The following is a 26,273-nucleotide window of genomic DNA, read 5'->3' as shown; positions in this document are numbered from 1 at the left end:
TGAAAGATTTCTTTAAAGAGGGGGAAGCAAAAAGAAGTTGAATTACTGCTTTTCACTTTTACACTTATAGAATTCATTCGGTATTTGAAGGTAGGCTTTTCCTGTTGCTGTACTGCTCTGAATAGGCTCAATATGAGCTCTTGCCAGCTGGTCTTACCCACGTTAATGAAACAGTTGTATGTGCTGTGGTGAAATTGGAATGTACTTCTGCTGCTGTATATCCCTGCAATGGTGAAAATTGATAAAGCAGCTTAAAAGAGTTTCTTCAAACAATGAACTGTGGCTTGATTTGACAAACAGGACTCTGCTTAAAGCTGCACCTTAAATGAGACACCTATGTGCAGGCATCTAGTGAAAAATTACTTGCTGCTAATGATAATGTTAGCCTGTACCCCTCTCCTGTAATCCTCATCTATTTGTTCCTTATTTACATACTTAAAGAGCTCTTTGTGGAAGACCCAATATTTTGCATATTTGCTTAAAACTTCCTCTCTTCCCTCAGGGAAGGTAGTTTCTCTGTTTACAAAATGTGGAATTTGAACTGTAAATGTGCAGTTATTCTTGTTTTGACGAGTCCTTGCTGAATGCCATGTGAGTTCCTGTTTTTCCAGCTGTTGTGGCCATAGCTTTGGATACGAGGGTTTTGAGAACACCATTTTGGAGTCATTGTGCCCTGTCTCTCTAATGATTCCCTTCTTTAACCTTATACCAAAGCTGTTCTAACCAGCAGTGTGGTCAGATTCTTCCTCTAGGCCCATCTTCCTTCCAAGCTGAGTTATTTTTTGTTTTGGTTCGCATCAGAGCTGCACAAGCAGCTGTGCATGCAGCAGCTCATGTGTGGATGCCATGCTGTGGGGCTGAAAATGAGCCACAGGGGGCAAGAGAGGTTGGAAATTCTTTGAATTGCTGTTTCTGATGTACTCCTTGCATTGTGGAAGGCCAGCCTCAGTTCCCTGCTTGAACTGTGGCTGGAGATGGGCCCTTCAGATGTCTTCCTCCAGTGGAGCACTGAATCCAGGGATATGCAGTGCACTTGGTTGGTAGGACATGTGAACATTGTTAAAGCTTTTTTCCTGTTAGCAGGCAGCAGCGATGTTCATGAGGAAATGCTGCAGTTTGGCTATTTTTCAATTAGCTTTCGCAGATGGGTCGGTGAGGATGCAGCTCTTCTGAAACTGATCACTGAATCAAGCGGAAGTGTTGGCTGTCAGCTGGTGGCGAACCGCGCGGTTGTAAATTGCGGCCTCGTGTAACTTCTTCCACAGGGCACGTGCTTGTGGTGGATAGTGTAAAACTACTACTTTTTAATCCATCTGGTTAGAAAGAAAGGCTTGCTAATGTGCAAGTTCCCTCTTCTGTCTAGTAAAACAGATGGTTTTTATAAAAATTCTTTATGTATACCCAGATCCATCAAATTTGGTTTTCTTCTAAAATGCCTGCGGGCTGCACTTTGTGTTGTCACTGAACTTAAGAACGTGCACAAAAATTTTCCTAGAAAAGGCATATGAAGAATGTAATTGCAGATGTTGGCAAATTGGAAGGCTCCAGTTAAACCTTTCTTTAATCTTCATTTATCTTTCTTGAAGCACTGGTTTTGTTAGTTTGATGGGAAATAGCCTGTGAGTAGCCTTTTCCAGGAAAGGGTAGTTTTAAAGTGGTTTTGGTAGGTTCCTGGTATGGTACTGTACACTGTTACAAGTACATCAGAAGGTAGCAGCAGTGAGGAACTGTTTCAATAGGATGTGGATCTGAGAAGGGGCTGATGTTGAAAAATCACCTTCTGGTATCTCTCTGAACACACTACCCCTGCACATACAAGCATGTGAACCGTTAATGGATGCAGTGCTAGAAATGGTGAATACGTTTTGGTGTGCCAAAGCATGAATCTTCTGATGATGAACCCTTTGAAATGACCATTTGTTGATGTGTCATGTGCAGCACACCCCTAACAAACGAGTGGATGAACTGAATAGATATATTTTAGGCTTGTGAGGATTCTAGGAGAGAGATTGTATGTCTCCTGTTTTGTATGGGCTCAGACTTAGTCCTGGTTTTGTCCTTGAATATGTTAAAAATCTTAAGTTGCTCCTTGGTGATGATTGTGTAATTCATACATAAGTACTCTACCAGCCTCTCTTACTTTATTAACAGTGTGCTGGTGTGAGTTTTTGTGTTCTTTGGTATTATGCAATTGGTTCATTGTGTAAATTATGGCATTATTAAATGAAGAATTCATTTATAGTGTATGCCAGTTGTCTTAATCCTTTTACCAGAAGAATACAGTTGGCTACCTTTCTAAAATTCAGCAGCTTGGTACTCTAAGCTTGAGTTATTCTTAATGGCTATCTGTACGCCTTGCCTTCAAAGGAATCCAAATGTTTTGCTCCATTATGAAGTGTTCTAGTAGAGCACCTTCACTGGTATTACCCTCGGTGTTACTCCTTTTTTCAGCTGGCTGGGTTGTTCGTACATTGTGTATGGGCAAACATTAGACAAAGAGGCTGAGTTGCTCAAGGTCTTCTGGCAAGACTGACAAAGCTGGTTTAGCCCAGGACATCCATTCTCAGCCTGTTCTTTATCCACCAGATTCTGTTCCTGCTGAATCTGTGGTGTGAGAAGAGACAGCAAGGGTAGCAGAGATGGCATCATTCAGCTGACTTCCTTCTCGACTTCTTGGTAAGTTGGGAGTAGGTTGGAGGGTTTAGGGAAATTATTAGGCAGAAATTAGTAAAACCTGTTGTTGTTCTACTATGTTGGGTTTGCTGTGCAACACACTACAGCTGGCATAAAAAACGGGCTGTAGGTCTCTTGCTTTGCCCTGTGTCCCTTGTTCCTAGTAAAGTGTCAGTTTCTCTCCATCTGGTGCACCCTTTCTCACTGTACTGGATGGTGTGGACTTCTTATGCAGAGCCCTGTGGATTAATTCAGTGAATTCTTGCACATGCCTCCTTCCATGCCTTCCAGTTTCATCAGAAGTAGCTGGCTTCAGGCTATTCCCCTTTTCTAAAATCTCAAATGCAGAACTTCAGCAGAAGTTTGACTTGTTTTACACATACCTGAAGATGTTTCACCCCCCCTCATCTCCCAGATGCACTATTTAATATGCTGAGTCTTTCTGGTTTTGTCTTTCTTTGCTTTTTTCAGTCATATTGCTTTTCTGTTCTTCCGTAAAGTATCGTCAGTGTCAGGGTTGTGGCCAGGTGGGGCCCTTTGTCTGTCTGTCTGTCTACCTCTTATCCCTGTTTTTTTCTTTTGGACTGCACTAGAATTCCAGTAAATGTTTTCTTGGGTGAATTTTGGAGAAGGAGGAAGAAGAATTATGTCTTGAAAACTACACTTATCCATTCCATTAACAATGCTGTTTTCTGTTGGTTCCCCCCCTGTATTATGCGATTTTACTTATGTTCTTTGCATTTAATTATTTCTTGTAGGCTTTTTTCTTCTATTCTTGCTCAGTTCTCTGCTCTGACTTTTAAAAAATTGTTATAATAGCTAAAAATATCTGTTATAATAGCTAAAAATACCTGTTTCTCCAGGTATTGGGTAGTTGTGCCACTATCCAATTGCTTTTTTTGGGTCACATTATTTACTCTCACTGTTGTCTTCTTCCTTGAATGTTTTCCAGACTGCAGTCCTCTTGAATCTTACACCCATTCCGATTTCTCTTGAGTTCTTTGTGACAGACTTAGCTGTGCACACCCAGAGCTTTCTCTCCTTATTTGCTCTGCTGCTTGTTGCTGCTGAACAATGATGCTTTTTAAATATCTTAATCCTCCTGCAGATACAAATAATTTCTAGGGTTCCCAGTTCCCATAATTTTCCTGTGGTTTTCCAGTGTGTGACTGTTGCCCCTGTAGTTTTTTTTCTTGCTAAACTCTTTGCCTAGATACAGAATCCATTTTGGGACGAATTTCTGAAAATAATATGAGATTTCTCAGGCTAAGCTGGGCTGTTTCTTAATGGAAATCATTCTTAACCTAAAGCAACTAAAAAATGGTTTTCTTTTACCAAACAGGAGGAATGGGAATCATCTCCTACCTACAGTCCCTGCTAACTGTGGACTGCAGCTCTATGATGAGCTATTAAACTGAGCTGTTTATGGAATAAAATGTGAGGGTTCCTTAGGTAATTGTACTTCAACATGCACGTTAAGGTTTGGAGATGTTCAAATACAGCATAAATAATAGGTATTTGAAACATTCTACAGAAAGGCAGGATCTTTTTCTTTTATTGAAAATTATCTTTTTCTTCCCTACTTCTACAATTCTGTACTGTTGTACCTGTAAGAAATACTGCAGTTGCAGTTAAGTCAGCTCTGAGCTGGGTTTCAATGGTAACTTCAGAGTTTACTTACAAATAACTGTGGTTTTGAAGGGGAATTCATTAAGCTGATGCATTTGTGCTGCGTAAATGGCTCTGCAATAAGGCCATCATATATGCAAAAAAAAGAAGCCTGTGTCTACTCTTCATAAGTACAGGAAAGTGCAGGAATTTTGATTAGCCCAGTGCAGTAGCTTTGCGAAGCTCAGGAATAAAGTAGAATGGCTCTGAAGTTATGTTGGTGGCACCTTGTATGCTCACAATACCTCTGGCGCTGGGCCTAGCTCTCCACTTGCACTGTAGCAGAAGTGTGGCTTCTTCTATGTCGAGATCTTTTAAAAAATGCCTTCATTCATTTTCCTAAGTTCTTCATATCTGCTGTCATCATGTTCTCCATATCCTAGCATCCCACTCCAGTGGTTCTGAGTAACGTTCTGTTTATCTCTGCTATCTTCTTGGAGGTGGGAATCTGGCGTGTAAGAAAATGGTGAAAATGCCCAGCTGTGCAGAGGCTTGTAGTATTCTGAGTGCTAATGTATTCTGAAGCTTGTGTCCCCATTTTCAAGAACTAGTTGAGTAACTGCTCACCTTTGTGTTTCAGAATAGTATGAGAGTCTGGCTGGAGAAATGCAGTTGTTGTATCTGCTCTCTGCTGTCCTCTTCGTCATCCTCTGTTGTGTCCTTCTAGCCAGCATCTGGCCTTGCTTGGGGCTTGTCACAGAAATGTTGAACAGATCATCCACGTGCCCTTGAAATACTCTGTTCCCCATCTAGGGAAGGAGAGTGAAGCTGGGATGGTGTCCTCGGCCGGGTGCTTTGCCTCGGTTGGGCTCGGGCCTCGGAGTCCTTCATGCTCGTTCAGCGCAGAGGCCCTGAGTGGGTCCATGGCTGTGTCCCTGCGTGGCTGGCACAGTGTGTGGGGTCTGCCATCGCGGGGATGCTGTCCTGCAGAGGGGTTGGTTTCGTTGGGCGTCGGGCAGAGGGTGCTGTTGGTGCAGGGGCAGCTCAGCCAAAGGTGCCAGAGGCTTCCCTGAGGAATGGACTGAAAGGTGCTCGTGTCTCAAGTGCTCACAGTTCTCATGTCCTGGTAGGTGAGCTGCAGGAAAAACAAGAGCAAGCTGTTTGACCTGTGCCCAGAACATTGGGATGGCTGAGTAGGAGGAGAAAATAAAAGCTGTGTGGGGCAGCGTGACCTTGCAGGCTGGAGCCCTGGGCTTTCGGCATATATTGGTGGCTGTAAATCCCAAGAGAAAACATTCCTTCAATAAGAACTTCTTGGTTAACTCTGTAAGATTTAGTTTTAACTTCAATTATATTTGTATCTCTCCAGATATTTGAAAGAGTCTAAAATAGCCCAGCTTCCAGAGGCACCTGCATTTAAATGGGGTGAAGGGAGGAAAGGGGGATGGAACCATGCTCACTTTGTTTGTGTACATCTTTCCTCCCATGTCCAAGAACTGCATCTCATACCCAATTTCTTTTGCAGTTTTGTTCAGTGGAGGGACTGCTGTGTGTCAGCCATGCTAAAGGGCAAGTGATGGAGGCAAGTACTAGTTTATATATTCACAGTTCTCTAATACTGTTTTTGCCAGTTTCTCTTTTTGAACTGTTTTGTTTCCCTATGCTGCTGTGAAATGATTGCACAATGAAGGGCAATATTAGCATGTTCTGGGATGTAATAATATAACATCTGCTCAGTGTGACTGTATATGGAATTGTGCATTTTGTCCCCGGTGTATTGTACTCTGTATGACTAAGAAACACATGTTTTTGAACTTCATGCTATAAAGTACTCTGTTTCCTCTCTTAAACAGAATATAACGGTGGTTTTGTTTCTGGGGGGAGGGAAGTACAAAACTTGAATCCTAATGCAAATAAATGTGCTGATTAAGTCTGCTGATTGACAATTCTTCACATTTATGAGTAGCTTTTCCCCCAAAAGTAGATACTAAGACAAATAAGTAGTTTTAAGAATCTTCATACCGGATGTACAATTTGAAAAGTTCATTTCAGGCTCACAACAGACTCATTACATGGAAACACGAGTAGTCAGAAGACCACAATACCTTGGAGAGAAGGCTCAGTGTAGTTTCAGAGGTAGTAGTGACATGTTTGTGAGCTCACTGTTGACTGACTTATTTCAGGTTGGTCTGTAAATTGACACAGGGCTAATTTAAGAAGGATAATGCTTTCCAGAAGATAATGCATGGAACTCTAGTTAGACTGAAGTGGTGTTCTTTCAGATCAGCAGTATTACCAGTGGTAATCTGGATAGGAAGCATGCAGGAGATCACAAATATACTGGTTAGAGAGTGTATTGGGCATCTTTGATATGAGCTACAGTTCTTCATGAGTACTGACTGAAAAATGAATACTGAGGGAATTGGCTAAAATGAAAAATGCAGTTATGGGTCAACTGTCAGATTTGTGTTTTGCATGCCTAATAATTTGAGGACAGTGAAGTTTGTTCACTGAACCATTGTTGGATGAAAAGGACAATCTCTAGTTTTGTCTCTTTTCCCCCCAAAATTAAATTGGGTGGAAACCTGCAGTTCAACTTTCTGGAAAACCTATTGCACGAGAAAAAAGAAAAGACAAATTGAGCTCAAAAGTCAAAGCGTGACACTGCTCATGAAGGCACTTGAAGCCGTTTAAGAAACTGTTAAAAAATGCACAACCAACCTTTTATTTTTGCATAGTTGATTCTGCCACACAATTTCTGCATGAATATGGGTAACTACATTGTGTTTTCTGGGATGTAGTTTATTACTTTGCGTTTAATGTGAAACTGGCCAATATATTTACACTCGGCAGTTGTAGCATGCTCAAAGTACTGAGAGAAAATCCCGTATGACTCCAGCGTTTTGCTTTCTGTAAGTACAGAATTCCATCTTGCCTCCAGCTGATAGCAACGACATTTGAAAAAGAGCATGAGGCAGCTCTTCTGATATTTTTGGATGCCAATTTGGAAAGCATTTTGGAATATCTGTTTAACCCGTTGTGTCAAGTTTCAGATGCAAAAATTGAGTGCTCTAATGGTAACCTCAATGCATTGTGCTTCTGCAGCTGTTTTAAGATAAGATCCCAAACATATGTTGCATTTCAAATAAAATTTTGTTGCTGTTTTTATTTATTTATTTTTTATTTAAAACCCAGGCTGCTTTCTGCCAAGATTGAGGTAGAACTCTGTGGTCTGGTTTCTGTATTTAGAGAAGCCTAATCAAAGCTTTCTCCTGCAAGAAAACAATGATCAGCTTCCGAGCATGTGATCTCATGGTGCTGATGTGAAACTCTTTCAGATAATGTGTCCTTCCTTCCTTCCTTCCTTCCTTCCTCATTCCTTTGCTGTACTTCTCCCATAGTGAGTTGCTATCTGAGTGCTCAGCTGCAGCGTCCTATAACCAGCTCCTGCCTGAGCTCAGATGACAGGAAGGTTGCGCTCTTTTGGAGAAAAGCTGCGTGTTTCCTCTCTGCTAGAGACTGAGCTACACATACATGGTGCTGCTCCTGTTCAGATTGGTTGCTTAATCTACTTTTTAAAAGGCATTTTTGTTTTCTCTGAGAACTATGGACAAGACTGTGCCAATTGAAACCATTTCACTTGCCTGTTCCTGCTCGAAGACAGATTTTCACATCTAGTCTCCAGTGCCATCAGCGGATGTTGGCAGTAATAAGCCATTTCTTACTATTTGGAAATGCATAACTGATTTGGAAGTGTTCTGTTTTCTTGCATATGTTAAATACTGCGAAGTTAAGCATTCTACAGGAAAATCAGGTAGGCTGAGCAGACATTACATTTGAAGCATGAACTATCAGATCTTTGTCAAGGAACAAAATAAATTCTACCAAAGAGACTAGCATGCCCTTCAGAAGTTTAACTTCGTGCTCTGTTAAATATTTTTATGGCCTTGTTCTTAATGAACAAAACCCCACTGGTTTCTCCTTGCTTCTCTCCCTTTTGAACAGCTTTTTGTCGTCGTCTTCTTCTTGCTTTCCTGTACCCTTTGAGCTGGGCTCCTTCCCCCAGGTGATGAATGACTTGTCTCACACAAGCTTTGGCTTCTGCATACAGCCTAAATGCAACTAATACCACATGGAGGGATGCTTGGAAAACTGATGCGTTTTGTTTTGTTAGTGGCATGTTTTGCGCTTTGGATTTTTTAACCCACTACTTTCTGCATGGATGTATAATAATGACTCTTTTGTTTAACATTAGATAAGCATGAGATCACCGTGGCACAGCTGCATGTGTAGTCACTCTTGAAGCAATTGCACACCTAATTGGCTGACAATCTTGGCATTTTAAAAACACAAGCCTTTCAAAGACAGGGGACGTAATTATATATGAATAGTGAAATAAACCTGTTGGGTGTCATCAATGGAGCCCTCTGGCACTGAACAGTTGTGCGATGACCCTGATCCTGGAGGCAAATCCCAAGATCAAGAGACCAAAAGGCAACATGAATCAGAGCAAAAATTATCAAAAATAACCCATAATGCTTTGGAGAACATTAATGTGATTGGTCAAGGCTTGAAGCACCTCTTCCAGCATCAGCGCAGGAGGTCCTCAGTTTCTCCGCATGATATTCAGCAAGCTCAGGCTGATCTGGAGCCTGACGTGGATTTGGAAAGCCAAAGCGTCTGTGCTGAAATTGATGGTGTCTCCACCCACCCCACAGCTCTGAACCGGGTGCTCCAGCAGATCAGAGTGCCACCTAAAATGAAGAGAGGGACGAGCCTGCACAGCAGGTGGGGCAAGGCAGACGCCCCAAAAGGAAGCCCGCAGATCAACAGGAGGTCTGCCCAAGATACTCAATCAGGTCGGCCCAGATCGTCATCTACTACAGATGCTCCCACGAACTTGTCCGTGATGGAGATTGCTTCTTCTATCTATGTAGGTGGAGAGGAGGCCGCAGCAGCAGTAAGTTACTCAGATTTACTTTTGGTCTTTATCATCTCCTTGTGTGTTTTCATATGGCTTTTAAATCCTGTTTTTAAAAGCAAGTTTCTTTTAGCAAACACTAATACTACTGTGTTCAAAAGTTTCTTCAGTGGTGAAGCAAAGAGCTTAAAAGATGCAAACATTTGTCATTTTCTCACATGGCAGGTGGCTTATTTTATATGTATTTGATCAGTGAAATGAGAACTACTTTTGAAGTGCATTAGGTTGGTTGGATGGCACGCCACAGTCAAACAAGAAGTGATGGGAAGAGCAGCAGCCAGAGTAGTTCTCAGCAGCTGTTATCTAGCTCCTGCAACAAAACCTTGCATTTATGTAGATGGCTTTTTTCTTCCCCTCTTGTTTTACTGTGTATTTTATAAACTTGAGGAATTCATGTTTGAGCAAATGCTGCTGTCAATCTTTTAAGCTGTGGAGAGCCTCTGGTAACACTGGCTGCAGCGTGTGGCTGAACTGTAATGCCAGGTTGGCTGAACCTGATCTAGATCAGCCTGGCTACTGTGCTGATACGAGATCGCGGCTGTCTGTCCTGGTTTGACAGGCCTGTGTGGAAAAAGCCTTCGCTGAAATGACAGTGTCTGTTCTGTGAAATGTTCTTGCAAAGCTATGCATATCTGCTTGTTGATGATACCAAGAAGTAGTGCCTGTCTTACCATCTCTCTTCTTTCCCAGATCAATTTAGTTGAAGCACACCTTTTTAAAAAACACGCAAACAAAACAACCTGGGTTTCTGATTTAACTTTAGATATAATGTATATTTTCCTAAAATTCTTTGCAGCCTTGTTCAATAATTGTTTGTTATTGGAGGACAAACCCTTTGATAAAGATAGGAAGCATTGTGAAATTGGTTTCTGGTTTGTATGCTCTTAATTGTAGAGTGTCTGAATATGACTCTTGGACCAAGAGAAACAATCGTGCTAGTGTTTGATGCTGTTAAGATAGCATGGTCCTGAAGCTTGTGTAGATTTTTCATTATGAAAATTTGCTCTCATATAATACAGTTCCTTTGCTGTTGGCTTGATAATGATGGCTTGGGGATGAATAAGATCTCCTTAGTCATCTGGAGGTTGCCTCACCTTGCCTCTGCACCAAAGTTATTCTCTTGTACGTTGTTTTCCTCCCCTTGAAGCCTCCTTTGAAATGCTCTGAAGTGAAAACCTTTTCCGAGTATTTGGTGGTATAATATGCTCTCAATGTATTTCCCTGATAGTCATCTGGAAATTAGCATATCTTGCATTTATAGATGGTAATTACAAAGTGTTAGCATACATTACACTAGCTTTCTAAGGCAGTGAGTGAAGTTTTCTCTTGGGAGAAGCACTGGAGGAGTCTGCCTGGAGCTGCATCTGAGGCTTTTGTTTCTTGCCAACAGTTAAAAGAACAGAAATAGTAATAAAGTCGTCAGGAAAAGCATGGGCTCCCCTTGGATGGGTTAACTTTGCAATTGAGACATGCCAATTGAGCCATTAAGAGGCCTCTTAATAGCTCCAGGCTTATTTGCTTACTGTGAGTGAACTCATGATCTGTGTTTCGAGAGAATTTTGGGGAATGTTGATAGTTTTCTGAGTTTATACCCAAATCCAGCAACTGAAGTTTATGAAGCAAGCTCTGGTTTGTTGGTTTAAAACTGTAGTTCTTTAATTTGTATATGAGCAGGGAGGTTGAACAGTCCTAAGCATATTAGGTAAATAATATGGGCATATAGGGAAAGACCTGGAGTGAGGTGTCCTTTCTCCCAGCTATGTCAGCCGGTCTGAAACGGTACCACCTTCAGCTGGATCGGGGTCTCCAAAGCGAAGTGGCCAAAGACAATCCATTGGAGTGTGGGAGGAAAGTATTTTTTGTACCATTAGTAAGTAAAATATTTTTTGAAATAATGTTTTTATCTTTTCCTTTTTAATTTCCATTTTTGTTTATTTTATAATGTACATAGTGTATTCAGTAGGACATTATACAGCTTATAAATAAATACAAATATATTGGCAGTCCATGCTCAAAATTTGTTTCTGGGTAGGGGTGTGGAATCAAAGTTTGGAAGCCACTGGCCTGGATGAACTGGATCACTTGGCAGGAGGGACTGGAAAAATGAGAACCATTAAGCTGCTATAACTGCATTCTGCTACAACATCTGCCATGTGTGATAATAAATTTAGGAGTCAGTTTTTGGTTGATAAAGGACTTTGATTATTGAGAAACAGCAGCTGTACTTCCTATTGAGAAGTGTTTTCTCTGGATCTACTACTTGACCAAGTTGTCATCTCTGAAGTGGATGTGACGGTGGTTCTGGTTGCTGTTTGCTGGGTCCTCAGGTGCTGTGCCCTGTGACTTGAGGAAAAGGGGCTGTTTAGGCTTGCTCCCCTCCATTTAAGAAAGAAGGGAAGGGACTGGAGTCTGAAAGAAGCAAATGAAATGCACGTCAGGAAAGGCTGCCTTTGGGGGCTAAACTATCCAAGGACCACACAATCCACTGTTACAGAAAGGAGCAGCAGCAGTGTCCTCATGGCATGTGAGCAAAAGGGAGGCAAGCAGCAGTTCCAGCAGTGATCGCATTCTTCTCTTGGTACTTGTGTCTCTGCGGTGTGCAGGCAGGGTGGGAGCACAGGGCTGAGGGGAGCTAGGGAATAATGCACTTCATCTCTCGCATGACCCAGAGCACATGTGCTGCTTTGGGATGTCATACCTCACCTTCCTTAACCTGAGCCCTCCACTTCCTTTGCTCTAACTGGGAATTGTTTCCTGATGCATGTTCTGAAAGCTATGGGTGCACCTGCAGATAGAACCCAAATAAACACTTTGGGAATGCCACAGCATTTGTTGGTAGGGCTCAGAGTTTTGTTGTATGTACTTTTCCATTCTCATTCTGTGTATTTCTTAAAATCTCACTTAATTTTCTTTTAGACCATCCCCCAAAAAAAAGAAAAACCTGACTCTGGTTTTTCCAGATTGTGCATAGTCATAAGAGGGCTCAGAAACCTTGGCTGCCCTCGGACACATCAGCCTTTTCTAAGTAAGCTAAAGGCAAAAATCTCACGTTGTGTAAGCTACATTTTACTTCACAGGTTTGACATACTTAAGTGTGCACTCAAGTGGAGGCAATACTGGTTCTGGCTATACGCTTATTTACACATGTAAAATTATGGGATAAAGATGGCCTGTTGTTTAAAAGCATTAAATTGAAGATGCAATTAGATGAGAAAACCTTCATTTGATTTCTTTTAATTTGTTTCATATTCACTTTCTCAAGACTTTGTACATTTGTCTCCTTCAGCTCCTTGTGATCTTATCTTTTAAATAAGTTTATCAATTTCACGTCATTGATTTTGGTGTTTGCTTATGACAGTGAAGATGCTCAGACTCACCTGGCCTCAGCAGGGAGTATTTCCTTGGAAAATCTTTAAGAATTTAATAAATCCAACTATAATTAGAGAAATATCACTGAGCTACAGTGCTCAGGGATCAGCTACAGCACTGATCCATCTGTTGTGAACATATGGGCTATACAAGCTCAAGGACAAAACCCCACGACATACGTAATGGAAAAGTTGTGATTTAATAATGACAAAACCAGCATAATGTAGGAATTGTAGTCAAGCGATCTAATTCTTGTTGTTCTGATTCATGTGTTCTGTCACCAGTTGATCTGCTGGTCCCTATGCTGTTGTGGTGCAGCGTGTTTCTGCTCACAGTAGATGTCTGCCTATGTTCTGGAACTTCCCTGCTGCCACCACACGCTCGATGTCAAGGCTGTGTCTGGTGCCTCGGGGCTCCATCATTGCCCCGTCATCCATCTCTACTCCTGGGGCTGGTGCTGCTCTTGTAGCAGAAATCCTTGCTTTGCTTTCCCTTCTGTCTTTATTTTCCCCCCAGTGTTCAAGTTTCTGCCATTTGGAAAAAGTAACAGACATTTTGTTCTCTCTTAATGACTTGTTGCGCTGTGGTGTGTTGAAAACAGTGGTGGTGTGTTCTGTTAGTAAGATGGCATCCTATAGTCACTACATAATGCTGACAGTGTCTGCAGTTAATAAGTCTAAGGTTTGCCTGTGACTGTAGAAGACTTTGCTGCATGTAGATGTAGAAAGTCGCCAGACTTGGATTGCTGAGAAACTAGCATTCAGTTTTATTAGAGGCTTGTAAAAGCCTTTGCAGGCTGCTGGGGAGTTGTCAGTGCTTCTTACTGGAACAGCAGGAGCTTTCTTTACCTGTTGCAAATGTATTTGTGAAGCATGGATGAACAGGAGCCCATGTGCTTCCGTCTGGAGTTTACTACTGAAGCTTAAGACCAGTCAAACACATCCAGACTATTTCCATACCTTCCGTTTTTGTGGAGTGAAGCCCCATCCTTCTGTGCAAGCTGAGGCTGCACAGTGATTTAAGTTTATGCTCAACTTTGCCTACATAAATGCTGTTCTGATGCTTAATTAATGTTTGGGATTCATTTGCTTGCTCAGTTGGTCCTGCTGGGAACTGTTACACTTTTTAACACTAGGTGCTGTGTCTGAGGTAGACTTTGGAAAAGGAAAAAACCTCTTCTGTGTATCAGCATGGCCGTGCCAACGATGTAACTGGCAAAAGTGAAAAAGAAATGTTGTAATTCAGTTCCCTGGTATACTGTGAATAGCCAGGACCTCTCAGACCAGGAAAGACCTGGAGCAGGTCCTGGAACCTGCGTTCTCCACTTGCTCACTGCTGGGAAGCTTAGGAGGTTAACCGTCTCAGAATATTGTATTGTTAACCCAAAGAGTTTTGTTTGGGTTGTATTTTTTTTTTTCCCCTCCCCATGTTTTATGTGTGTATGCTGCAGAGTTTTGGAGACAAGAGTCTGTGTTTGTTGTCTAAAGCCCCTGGTCCAGGGTCAGGACTCAGCGAGGCAGCGCCTTCCCCAGGAAACTGGGTTGGACCGAAGTATTCGGTGCATTGTCATTGCGGCTTGCAAAGGCAATGGAACTGCTGCTTAGCATGTTGATATAGCTTGGAGTTATATATCGTAGAACATATGTAACATATCATACAAACAAAGGCATAATAAAATCTCTTCTGTATCTTTACAGCACTGGTTTATGTGAGGCACAGGGATAGGTCAGGGGCAGCTGTCAGTTTACCACGTGGTGGGATAGTCCTTTCCAGGTAAATGTCTAACTGTTTTGCTATTGTAACTTGGCTTGTAAAGGTTGATGTTGTGAGGGTTCACTCCTGTTTGTATAGTTCTCCAGTGAGCCTGATTCTGTGTGGTGCCAAGATCCTCTGTTCCCAGTGGGAATTAAGGACATTGAGTACTTTGTGGCATAAGGGAGAGTAAATGCTTAATAATCCTCTGCACACAAAATATTTTTAGTTCACAGTATTGTTCTGTTCTCTCAATTTGTTGTTGGAATAGAAGGGCAAAATGTTATCCCAAAACCACAGATTGGATTTGTTCTAGCATCTCGTTTACATACATTTGCATGTGTAATAATCCTGCTGCATGTTGTTAGGCTTTGTATAGAAATTGAGAAACGAGATTGTCATAGCATGGAAAATAATGTAATAATTAAAGTTTTACCAAGATACTTTGCTTGGTTTTGTATTTCAAGCAGTCTAAATTCAAATATTTTTGCATACATCTTTTCTTGTAGAGGCAGCCCACTGAGCTGGGAAATGAGGATTGTGGCAGTATGGAAATGATGGAGCCTGTGTGGGTCTCACTTTGGTTTCCTGTACTGTCAGAGCTTTTTGTGGGATAATGGGTTACATGTGAAGATGTGGACAAACAGAGCCATGTTCAGGTTCCAGAGATGCAAAAGTAGCAACACTTTGGTGAGAAATTGTGTCTATATGGGCTTTTATCAGTGCCATGAAGGTAATGACGGTGTCAACCTCCTCATTGCATTGTGCTGCCGCCAGTGCCTCAGGTTAGTTCTGGTGGTGGTTACCTGAAGGCTGATGTTAGCTGTCATAGAGACATGGAATATCATAGAGATATGGAATTCCTGAATGATGTCCTGCTCCCTTCCCTGCTGGCAGGAAAACGGTGGTGGTTGTTCCTTCCTGCACAAAGACAAGTCTTACCATAACTTCAGTAGGAACAAAAATGGTTTGTGCTCTTTCAGGCAATGACTGTGCTGCAGCTCCGAGTGGCTGCCTTGCAGAAGGTGCAGTGCAGCGACCAGGGCAGGCCTGTCCCTTGGGACAGGGGAGGAGCGCTCCATGCGCTCTGCCCCCCGGCCCATGGTGAGCCTCCTGATTGATGTTTGGAACGTTATTGGCATGCTATATCTGGATAATGAATATACTTCAACCAGTTGTTTTCTTTAGATTGGATCAGCAATGTGCAGAGCAGAAGTGTGGCGAACAGCCAGTAGTGATCCAAAAGGTAATAATGGGAGATGAGAGGAATAAAGTCAGGATTAGCTCAAAGGAACAAAACCATTGAGAGCGTTAAAATAACAGAATGAAAGAATGGAGGAAATCACGCTCTTGAATTTAAAAAAAAAAAAAAAGGAGTTTAAAAAACCTACTTGCTCTGCTGGGAGGACTGGCATTTTCATAGACTTCTGTGATGGAATCATGAAGCCTTCTGATATTGTTAGGGTTTATGGAAAAAATACAAAATCAGTCGTGTTGAAATAGAAATCATTAGGTGTGCAGCTCCTTGTTCTTTTTACTACTGAGATTCTTACGTGGTTGCTGCCATCTGGACGTGCCCCTTGTTGGTGTCAGAACAAGGTGGTGGTGATAGTGAGGTCAGGCTGTTCATCCGGGATGTCTGTGCAGGGAATCGTTGTCAGCCCTCGGCTGACACCTTCTGGTGTCCCTGAGAAGGCAGCTCAGCCCGAATTAACTCCCGTGTCCAATTCCTTAGGGAATTTGCAGCTTTTTGCCTCCGTAGCCCCAAACATTTTCACTTGCTTGCCCAGGGCTGCAGGAATGATAGGAAAAGGGATTTGCTGTTGTGCAGCTAGATCCTTGCAGGGCAGCTTTCCGAGGCACTGCTTGCTTCCCTGCTGCTGCGTCCTGCTGGGGCTTGTGTGTGCTCATCCTCTTCAGATTTGGTGATCAGTTTATATAAATATTTCAGATATCTTTGGATTTTGGTTGACATCTTAAATCTATATTCTGTTACTGTCCACATTTTAAAAAATGACCACATGTGCTTCTGGAATAAGTTTCTGGTCTTTAGTTTTGCAGACCCAACATTTTCCAGTGATGATGTTGACCCTGTATCAAAAACGTACTAACAGTGAGCTTGCTTTTCTTGGTTACTTCTAATGACTGTTTCCAAGTAGGCACATTGGTCTGCAAACTACATATTAACACAAAGAAGGAAGCACGTTCAACTGTGCCACCCCTTCAGTACATGTAGCAGCGCTGTGGAGGAATGAGCAGTTTCCCTCCAACTTTAGATGATCTTTTAAAGCAGTAATTTATTTGCCAGAAACATTTTCCACAGATCTTTTTGTCCTAAACACCATGCAGTGCACCTGGGACACCCACCTGGGAGAGGCAAAAGATGGAGGTTTTTAATAACATTAAAACTGTGGAAAGTTTACTGTGGCTGTGGACAATATGCCTCAGATGTATAGAAGATCACTTAGGCTGTAACCCATTTCCCAGAAGAACATGCAGTCATCTCAACATCCTGCTGTAATGTTTGCTCTCCCATTCAGCTAATGTAGGTAGTAAACATTTTTGAAATCGATCCTGAGTAAAACATTTTGTAGCTTTGGCCATAAAGGACTGGTTTTATATTGAAAATAGTATGTCATAAACAGGTCGGGTTAGTCACAAGCCTTTTTGGAAATGATATGTATGATTTTAGTTCCAGTACCTGCAGCTGAGTCATGTTGAAACTGCACTGATCTTGCAGCGTTACTGTCAGGGGAGGGCTGGGAGAGTGATGCAGGAGTTACCTGTACCCTGACAGCAAGGCGTGCAAGAACCCAAATGGACTGGTGTGCGAGGAGCACTTCAGGACAACAGTAACTTACTGTCTGTCTTAAAACTGGTGCTGTGAGCACCTGGAGCTGCAGGCCTGGGCTTCCAGCAGGTCTGAATGGACAGCTCTGCTGCCTGCGAGTGTGAGTGACACAGCTCCAGCCCTTGTGAGTGCAGAGGCTGTCCTCCTCCCTCAGCAGAAGAGCACAACTGGGTGTTGATGCTTCCTAGGAGGCTAGGATTGCACTGCTTGCATCTTGCCACAAGATACTGGCAGGTCACTGTAATAGCTTAACTGCAGGTTGAGATAGGTCAGAAGTAGGCTGAGGATCATTTCACAAGCTCAGAAACTGATCTTCAATTGCTTAAATGCTCTGACAGACCATGCTGTACCAGGCACTGGTTTGCCCTGGCTGGTAGCAGTAACCGTTGTGAAGCACACACGTGGCCTCAGGTGCGAAGTCTTGTTTATGGGCAAAGAGGAACCACACTATATATGAGAGACAAGAATTTAAGTTTAGTATAATCGAAATCTTAAGGGTCTAATCATTATTAGTCCAGATCTAATTGTTATGGAAACATACAAAAATAAGAATAATGCTGTTAAAATGGTTATGCACACACTTCTTGGTTTATACCCCCTTTCTTTGGATTACGCTCCCTCTTCCACTGCTCTGCTGGGTCCTACAGTTGGTGGGTCCATTTGGGTCAGGGTGGAGGTGTGGGGCTATTACAGCAGGTTGTCAACTTCTGGAGTCTTCACTGGGAGGAATTCAGTGTTCAGGTTAATGATTTCTTCTTCCTCACCCGAGGGTGTACTTGGGGTATTTTTTTAATGTGTTTGCAAACACACAGATCTTTGTCTTTCTTTTGTTGGTCTGCAGCTCCATTTGCATAGAAATCTGTGATGTTTGGTGCGTTTTCTGTAGATCACTTTCTGTTCCTTTATCCTCTCTCCCCCCAGACAATGTGCTATTCTTTGGGTTATCGTATAATTTAAACTTCATCTGGAAGAACCAAAACTTCTAGAAATCTGTTTAAACATTTATCCATCTGCAAGTGTATGAGTGTTATCTATGACTGTTGTATTTAATTTTGGAAAGTGGCACGTATTTCTAGGGTGGTTTTTTTTTTTTTTTCTCTTCCAGAATTCAGTTCTATGGAGGAGAACAGTCACTCAGCTGAGAATTTTAAAGATTCCTTTCAAACCTAGGTTTTTGTTGGTATTTTATGTTTTTGCTGAGCATGCTTTTAACTTGGTGGTTTTCCAATCCAGCTTTCTTTTAGAATCATTTAATAGTTTGGGTTGGAAAGGACCTTAAGATCATCTCGTTCCAACCCCCTGCCATGGGCAGGGACATCACACTAAACCATGTCACCCAAGACTGTCCAACCTGCCCTTGAACACTGCCAGGGATGGAGCATTTGCAACTTCCTTGGGCAACCTGTTCCAGTGCCTCAGCACCCACACAGTAAAGAACTCCTTCCTTATATCTAACCTGAACTTCCCCTGTTTCAGTTTGAACCCATCACCCCTTGTCCTATCGCTACAGTCCCTAATGAAGAGTCCTTCTCCAGAATCCTTGTAGGCCTCCTTCAGATATTGGAAGCTGCTCTGAGGTCTCCACACAGCTTCTCTTCTCCAGGCTGAACAGCCCCAACTTTCTCAGCCTGTCTTCATACGTGTGGTGCTTCAGCCTCTTGTCATCCTCGTGGCCTGCTCTGGACTTGCTCCAACGGTTCCATGTCTTTCTTATGTTGAGGACACCAGAACTGTACACAGTACTCCAAGTGAGGTCTCACGAGAGCGGAGCAGAGGGGCAGGATCACCTCCTTTGACCTGCTGGTCACGCTTCTTTTGATGCAGCCCAGGACATGGGTGGTTTCTGTGCTGTGAGCGCACACTGCCGGCTCATGTTCAGTTTCTCATCAACCAACACCCTCAAGTCCTTCTCCGCAGGGTTGCTCTGAATCTCTTCTCTGCCCAGCCTGTAGTTGTGGCTGGGATTGCCCCGACCCAGGTGTAGGACCTTGCACTTCACATTGTTGAACTTCACGAGGTTGGCATTGACCAGCTCTCAAGTGTGTCCAGGTCCCTCTGGATCCCATCCCTTCCCTCCAGTGTATCAACTGCACCACGTAGCTTAGTGTCATCTGCAAACTTGCTGAGGGTGCATCAATCCCACTGTCCATGTCGCTGACAAAGATGTTGAACAGGATTGGTCCCAACACCAGCTCCTGAGGGACACCACTCGTTACTGGCCTCCAACTTGATATTGAGCCGTTGACCACAACTCTTTGTGTGTGGCCATCCAGCCAATTCTTTATCCACTGAGTGGTCCATCCATCAAATTGATGTCCCTCCAGTTTAGAGACAAGGATGTCGTACCGGACAGTGTCAAGCGCTTTGCACAAGTCTGTGCCTGATTTTGGAAAGATCATTTCTTTTTCAGCTGAGAATTGTAGGCATTCTTCTGACAGTTCCTTTTTGCAAAGGCCCACAGACACTCCTGGGTCAGGGAGATTTTCCTACCCCCCATGTGAGCAAGCGTGCAACTTGTCATTTGAGGATTACATGCTTGCTCTGAATACCTAATCTTATCTCGAGTTCCTGGCCAAGGTCTTTTTTCTCAGTCTCCTTACCTAGGTTCTACTTGCAGTGTTTCTACTGCAAGAGGAGGATATTGAGGTTTGGACTGTGTGGGGTGCTGCTCTGCCTAGAACAGCATTTCACTGCAGAAGTGGCTGCGCTTCATGTGGATTGATTCACACAAAGGCAGTGTGCTGGTGAAGCATTAGCTGGCAGCAGTTTCTCCTGTAATCCTGTTGTCTGTGGAATGTGCCATCATTCACTCCAAGCCTTGCCCATGTGGGGACAAGTTCCCAGAGCTACAGGCGTGCAGTGGGATGATTTGAAGGAACCTCTCTGTTCAGTGGAGGCAGAGCTGCCTGCAGGGTCCCTGCTTTGTGTCTGCTGGGGTGACTGCACAACACATGCTTCTTTTACGTTCCTTTTAGCCAGACTTGTTGGCAAAGCTCTTAATAAGGCCCTAAATTTTGCTGCAAGTATTTTGGATTTGTATAAACTAGGAGAAGAGGGTAGAGCCTCTTGCACAAACCTTAATTGCATCATCTTTGTTTACCATAAAAGTGCTGCTACTAAAAATGTCGTGTTTCAGCAGTAAACTGAGCAGATGATTGCACACCCTCCTGAAAAAAAGGTCACGGTGGAAATTTTGATTTCTTCAGGAGACTTCTTGAAGTTTTAAAGCCATGAAGACAGCACCTCAGATGGAAGTAGATTAAAACTCTGGGATTCTCACGTGTGGGTATTATGTTGCTAAATCACGCTGGAGTGTCTGTACACATAGCACAAATATAAAGCATTTCCTCATTTTTTCACCATTTCTTCCCTTTAAATTACACAACGTACTGTTTGTTGTTTACAACCACAGTTTATGCTGCTTTGCATATAAAAAGCTTTCTTTTACTTCACTTGCATTTTTCCAATATTTGCTAAATATTCAGATGTAATTGATTGTCTATATATGACACATTTTTGTTTACTTATACATCTGTATATAATTCAGTGCCATTGCTTCTAGTAATTTAGATGCAGTAAGCTGTTTAGAATATCTCTTCAGAAGTGTAGCAGTCTTATTAATTCTTTAGTCTGAGCCTTTAGAGGTGCTATATATTATGGGCAGCTTTGGAAGCGCTAGTGTGATGAGAGGCTATTTGGAATGGTTAAAGTGGTTTATGTTCCTGAACAGAGAGAGAAGAATTTGCTGATGAATCTATTTCACAGGAATGAATTGCTGTATGAGGAGAGTATTAGGAAAAAAGTAATGATGGCCCAGTGAAAGGGGACTGAGGAAGAAGTTGCTTTTGTGTCTGCATAAGAGTAGGAGCCATTCATTAACTCTGCAGATCATCAAAATCAGTTTGGAAATGCTGAGTGTGAGGCCTGTGCTACAGAGGCAAAGGAGAATGTGACTATCATCAGTTCTGTTAATCTACCACTTCCATCTCAGTCAGCTGTGCATTACAGTTCAGCCAGCTGGCTCCTTTCCCTTGTCTCTGTCTCTCCCAGACTCCAAGCTTATGGGGAGGAGAGATCTGGGTGTCCATGGGTGAGCAGAGGCACTCGGTGTGCCAAGTGATGGGCAGAGGAGGCACCAGGTGGTCCCTTGGGACTTCTGGCACCAAGCCCTGAGGGGGGAGGGCGATTACCCAGAGCTGCCACATCTAGCCCATAGCTGCTGTCAGACAGGGAGGAAACAGGGAAGTTTAGATGCAGCAGATAAAGCCTTCCCTGGCTGCCCTGATTCTAATGCAGTTCTGCAGGGAGTTTGTCTCCCATGCTGCACTTCCTTCACAAGCTGTGGACTGGTCACTGATTTCCCAAATGGAATGCAGAAATCCTGGGTGCATCTTTGTACACACAACCAAGCCCAGGAGATGATGGGAGAGAGTTCTTTGGAGAAGCTATTTTCCACCCTAGGAGGATGTTGTCACGGGAATGCTGACGGGCTTGGTGGTCTCACAGCAGTAAGTGTGGCAGCTTTCTAGACATGGAGCCTGTTCAAGATGGTATGGATTTCCTGCAGCAGGAATGCAGTGCTGTGCACCAGGCTTCTGGTTATAGTCAAACTGCAGAATGAGGTACTTGACCCAGTTCAGAGAGGAGAACAGTGCATCATCCCCTGAGCATCTGGTCTGTGCTCTGCCAGCAGTGGGAGGTTTTTCCCGGTTTCCTGTGCTGTTGGCTCTGTGTGGTCATTGGGACACTGAAGCCTGGTAAGAGGGGACCGAGCGCTCTGTATTAATACGAAAAGTGTTCTGAAAAGGAGCCCAGCGCAACGGAGTTAAGCTTCACGTGCTGCAATACGTGCAGGCGGCGGGAGCCTGGCCCAGCCCGTGCCATTGTCCCAGCACGGTGCTACCCTGGCGCTGGGGCTCGTTTCCGCTGGGGCCCCGCCCGCCCCTTCCTGCGGGCCCCGCCTCGCCTGCCCAGGCCAGGCCAGGCCGGGGACGGGCCCCTGGGGTCCGGCGCGGCACTCGGCCCCGCCGCTGCCCGAGCCGAGTCGCGGCGGGCGGGGCCCGGTGCGCCGCGCGGGGCGGGGCCGGGCGGGTGTGTCCGGTGCCCGGCAGCGGCAGGCAGGGAGCGCCCCGCCCCGCGCTCCGCTCCGCACCCCGGCGCGCCCCTGCAGCCGCAGCAGCCCCGGGTCCGGGGCCCCCGCCGGCCGCCCGGGATGCGCCGCCCGAGCTGACCGCGGCCGGCTGCCGCCCTCCCCCCATGCCCCCGCCGCGCACCGCTTCGTGCGGGCACCGAGGCAGACCATGGTCCAGCGCTTCAGCCTCAGGAGGCAGCTCTCCAAGGTGGGTCGCGCCGCCCGCCCGCTGCTGCTGTCGGCAGAGGCTCTGTTCGCCCGAGGTGGGCGAGTCCCTGCGGAGGAGGCAGCTCGTCTTTGTTCTTGCCTCCTAGAGACACAAAGGGGTTCTGTTTGCCGTGGGGTCTGTGCTCCGGGGCAGGCTGCCTGTCAGTAGGTGCAGGCTTTGTTCCTCTAACATTGCAACTATCGTGCATGTTTTTTGGGGAGTCTGCGGCTTCCTTACTCAGTTTAATCTCGGGACTGAAAGAAGGGGGATGTGTGAAAGGGGAGCAGACCTAGCAATTGCGCCCATAGGCAGGGTGTACAAGATCGCTGCCCGTGATGATTACTTAAACGTGTGCTTTATCCTGGCTAGAATGTCCTCAGTTGGGAATAGGGGTTGTCCCATCGACACACCTGCAGAGCCGGGAGGAACGCCTGCCCTGCTCGCTTTGAAGTGCTTGGCGGCGCTCGCTGCTCATACCCTGTTTAAGAACAAAGGAGTTGCTGTGAACAGGTTTTGCTGTTTAATAATGACAAGTATTGTGACTTATTTCAAGAAGCTGCTTCAGAGGAGAGAATGGAGAGAAAACCTGTATTGGCAGTTTTGTTGCTGAACCAACCCAACGTATGTACTTTGAAAAACATTTGGAGAAAATCAGTCCGTGCATAAAGAGTGAGGCTGCGTAGTGCAGTGCAGGTGAGAGCACTTCTGCAGAGCCGCCAGCACAGCCCCAGTCTTCCATCGGACCATTCCCATTGAGCAGGCTTGGCTCTGGGCACAGGAATTATAGTATTAATTGGACACTTAAATGGCAAGCTGAATTTTCACTTTACATTTAAGCTCTTCTCTCCCCTCTGTGTGTGTGCTTGTAAAGGTTTTAAAATGTATTCACCAGAATTTAAAAATGCTGTTATCAGCATTTAAAATAGGTCAGAACTCACATCCCGCAGACTGTCTTGGGAAAAGCTGTGGCTTTGCAGTAGGTTGGTATCTACCTTATTTATTTGTGATATTTTTGAGTGTCTCCTCATCTGAAACAAACTGATGTGGCTGCTTTAAGGGGGTTTGAAAAAGTGAAACTTGAATCTTTTAAGGGTTTACCTTGTCCTGTCTCAGAGCTGTGCCTGCAGGCAGGAGACACCTCCACAGGCACTATGAAGTTTAATCGTCCCCTTAAAAGAGACTTGGTCTAGTTAGTAATGAACTCTGTATCTAAGCTCTGTTTGTATGGAGCAGCCAAAACAGCTTTAACTGAACTCCTTTGAATAACTCCATTTTGATTCTTGCTTGCCAGGGTGGGCAGGGTGATTTGGAAAAGTGGTTACGCTGATTTTTTTGCTACAGCAGAACTGTTCCAGTTTTGTTTTTCTAGCTCTCTCCGGTTTTCTGTTGTCTGACAGGGTTGTGTCTTGCACTGAGTCAGCTCTGGTTGTGTCAAGCCTACTGTGACAATTGTCTAGCCTTGACAGCTTCTTAGTTCTTTGTTTTAATTGTACAAGATGCACAGCTTTTACAGTATGATGAACTGAAGGAAGAAATGAGAGCTGGATATTTTTACAAAACGAAAAGTGTAGTTGTACAAAGGAACCATCAGAATGGATTGTGGTGATCTAGGTTTGGATGTAGGATGAGAACTTCATCTCCCTGTCTCCTCAGTGCTCTTTACAATGGGACTGGGAAGTCCCTTTGAGTCTTTGGGGAGTGGGAAAGAAGGGGTAGCAAATGGTCTTAAAAGCACCCTGTCATCTGCTAGAACAAACATGGAATATTGCTAATACGTGTATCAGCCAAAGGGCAATGACTGCCGGGCTATACAAAATAAAGCAGTACTTTATTAATGTATTTGGTGCAAAAATCTTGGTTCTTTCTTTGCTGACTTAGACTTCAAAGTTGGCAAACATCTGCGTAGGACCTGGATGCTCCCAGGGTGGATTTGTTTCTCGGGTGAAATAGGACGCTATTACATGGAGTGCTTGGGTTACACAGCTGCAAGGTCAAAATCACATTTCTAACCATATTTAATGGTGGAGGCTTCAAATAGCATGTGACTGTGCAGATTTGAAAGTTCCAAATGGAAAATCGCTGCCATCAACATGTAGCAAACTTGAGCAAAGAAAATGTAGGACTTTGTGCAGGAATAAAAAATATGGCTTTGTGATGCAGGGCTTAGCCTCAGATAGCTGCTTTCCCTTCCCAGCCTGGCTGTGCGCACTGTGTGGTCTTGCTCACATCCTTTAAAGCCCTCCCGGTCTCTTTCTTCTACGAATGGGGTTACTGCCTTTTTCTCGTTTACAGAATGGCTGTCAAACTCTGAAATACTGTTCGGCAGAGCTGCGTAAGCACTTTAGCCTATACTAATGTATGGAATGTTTGCATTTGATAACCCATTTGTATTGGGAGTTTCAGAAAGGTTTACACAGACTTCTCTTCAAGTGTTACTTCTTATTTCACACGTGCCAAATCAGTGTTTAGTATTTAGGGGTTACGGCTTGGCTTCTGTGTTAGTTTGGCAACTTAAATGTCTGTAACTTAAAAATTTGAGTCATAAATCATTGGACCTTTACTGTTAAGACTTAAAGGCAAAATACATCATTTAGTTTTGAATCTGTTCCTGTACGGATATAAGGTTTTCTAGTCAAAAGGCTTGTCTAAGCAAAGCTGAGAGATGTTCCTATTTACATCCCACCATCTCTCAGCTTTGCTTAGACAAGCAACGTCTTAGACAGCATGGTGAAGCATTGCTGGCCATGCTGGCGTTGAACGAGTATTGGCAAGTGATTAGAAAAAATATCTTGAATTTTTCTAGGCAAGCTGGGTCACCCTGGAAGGGATCGAGCTTCCACTGCATCATCTTGCTTGGAGGAACATGTGGGAAAATGTTGCAGAGATACCACATTCATCTTACAAAGGGAGAACGAGCTTCTGGCACTCAGTTTTCAGAAGCAGGAGTAATGGGTTTCATGAAGAGTTTGTCCTGTCTCAGTGTAAGCCTCATGAATGCAACGACACTGCAGAAGTAAAATAGACTTGAAGCATCTTTCCACACTGGTGATTATCAGGGTATGTGAGCCTACACCTGCAGAGACGTTAGAGGTAGGGCTAGGGCCTTCTCTTTATGGCAAAACTTTACTAATAGTCCAAAGGGTTACCCGTATACATGCTAGGTTATTACCCATATACATGCTGGGGGCCTGGTGAACTGCATGTGATGGTTCATTGCCAAATAGACTTCCCATGTTAAAGGATGTAAGCACAGACTACAAGTGGAATGCGGCTTATGTAAATGCATCTTTCCTTTTAATAATGAAATTCCACAGTTCGTGGCAGTTTGCGGAGTATCATCATACTCTATAATTGTGCTTACATGGAGCTGGATAGCAATAACAATTGGAATTTCCCACCAGCAGCGATCAAAGGAAGCATTACAAGTGTTGGCATCTTTACTCTGAATTAGTTACCTTTAGGGGTCCTTTGTAGAGATTTTGGCTTGTGTAATACTTGCCCCTCTCCCCCCAATTCCCTGTGATAAACCAGCTGCTTTCTTCCTTGGCCAGTGTTTCTTCAGAGGCAGAGAGGAGTTTGCTCTTATTTTGCAAATCTTTCCATTCCGGATGTCAGCATCAGTGGTAAAAATCCAAATGTAAACTGGGTCCTTTTCAGAAAGGCTAGAAAAGCTTTTACACTGGAGGAAGGCCTCAGAAGT

The 26,273-nt window shown here is 43.9% G+C and overlaps 1 protein-coding gene and 1 long non-coding RNA gene across 8 annotated transcripts in view; both read left to right on the top strand.

Moving 5' to 3' along the window:
• Window positions 1–26,273, top strand: part of TMCC1 (transmembrane and coiled-coil domain family 1) — an 85,844-nt gene that overhangs the window by 9,191 nt on the left and 50,380 nt on the right. For 4 of the 7 annotated variants that reach the window (XM_030501250.1, XM_030501252.1, XM_030501253.1 and 1 more), the window contains exon 3: window positions 8,537–9,241. The exons of 1 other annotated variant lie outside the window; for it this stretch is intronic. In XM_030501250.1, coding sequence (XP_030357110.1) covers window positions 8,699–9,241 — 543 coding nt within the window. In that variant the 5' untranslated portion in view covers window positions 8,537–8,698. Of the gene's footprint in view, window positions 1–7,690; window positions 8,096–8,536; window positions 9,242–22,176; window positions 22,574–26,273 lie in introns of those variants that run through there. 2 more of the 7 variants (XM_030501251.1, XM_030501257.1) reach the window with 2 other exon arrangements.
• On the top strand, window positions 15,317–16,059 carry LOC115614397. Its single transcript, XR_003993709.1, has 2 exons — window positions 15,317–15,375; window positions 15,409–16,059. It is a non-coding gene; the product is annotated as an uncharacterized LOC115614397 (long non-coding RNA).

The sequence above is a fragment of the Strigops habroptila genome, chromosome 11 (genome assembly GCF_004027225.2).
Source record: "Strigops habroptila isolate Jane chromosome 11, bStrHab1.2.pri, whole genome shotgun sequence".
Classification (NCBI taxonomy): domain Eukaryota; kingdom Metazoa; phylum Chordata; class Aves; order Psittaciformes; family Psittacidae; genus Strigops; species Strigops habroptila.
The sequence above is the reverse complement of the archived record's forward strand: the minus strand, read 5'-3'. Positions and strand labels throughout refer to the sequence as shown.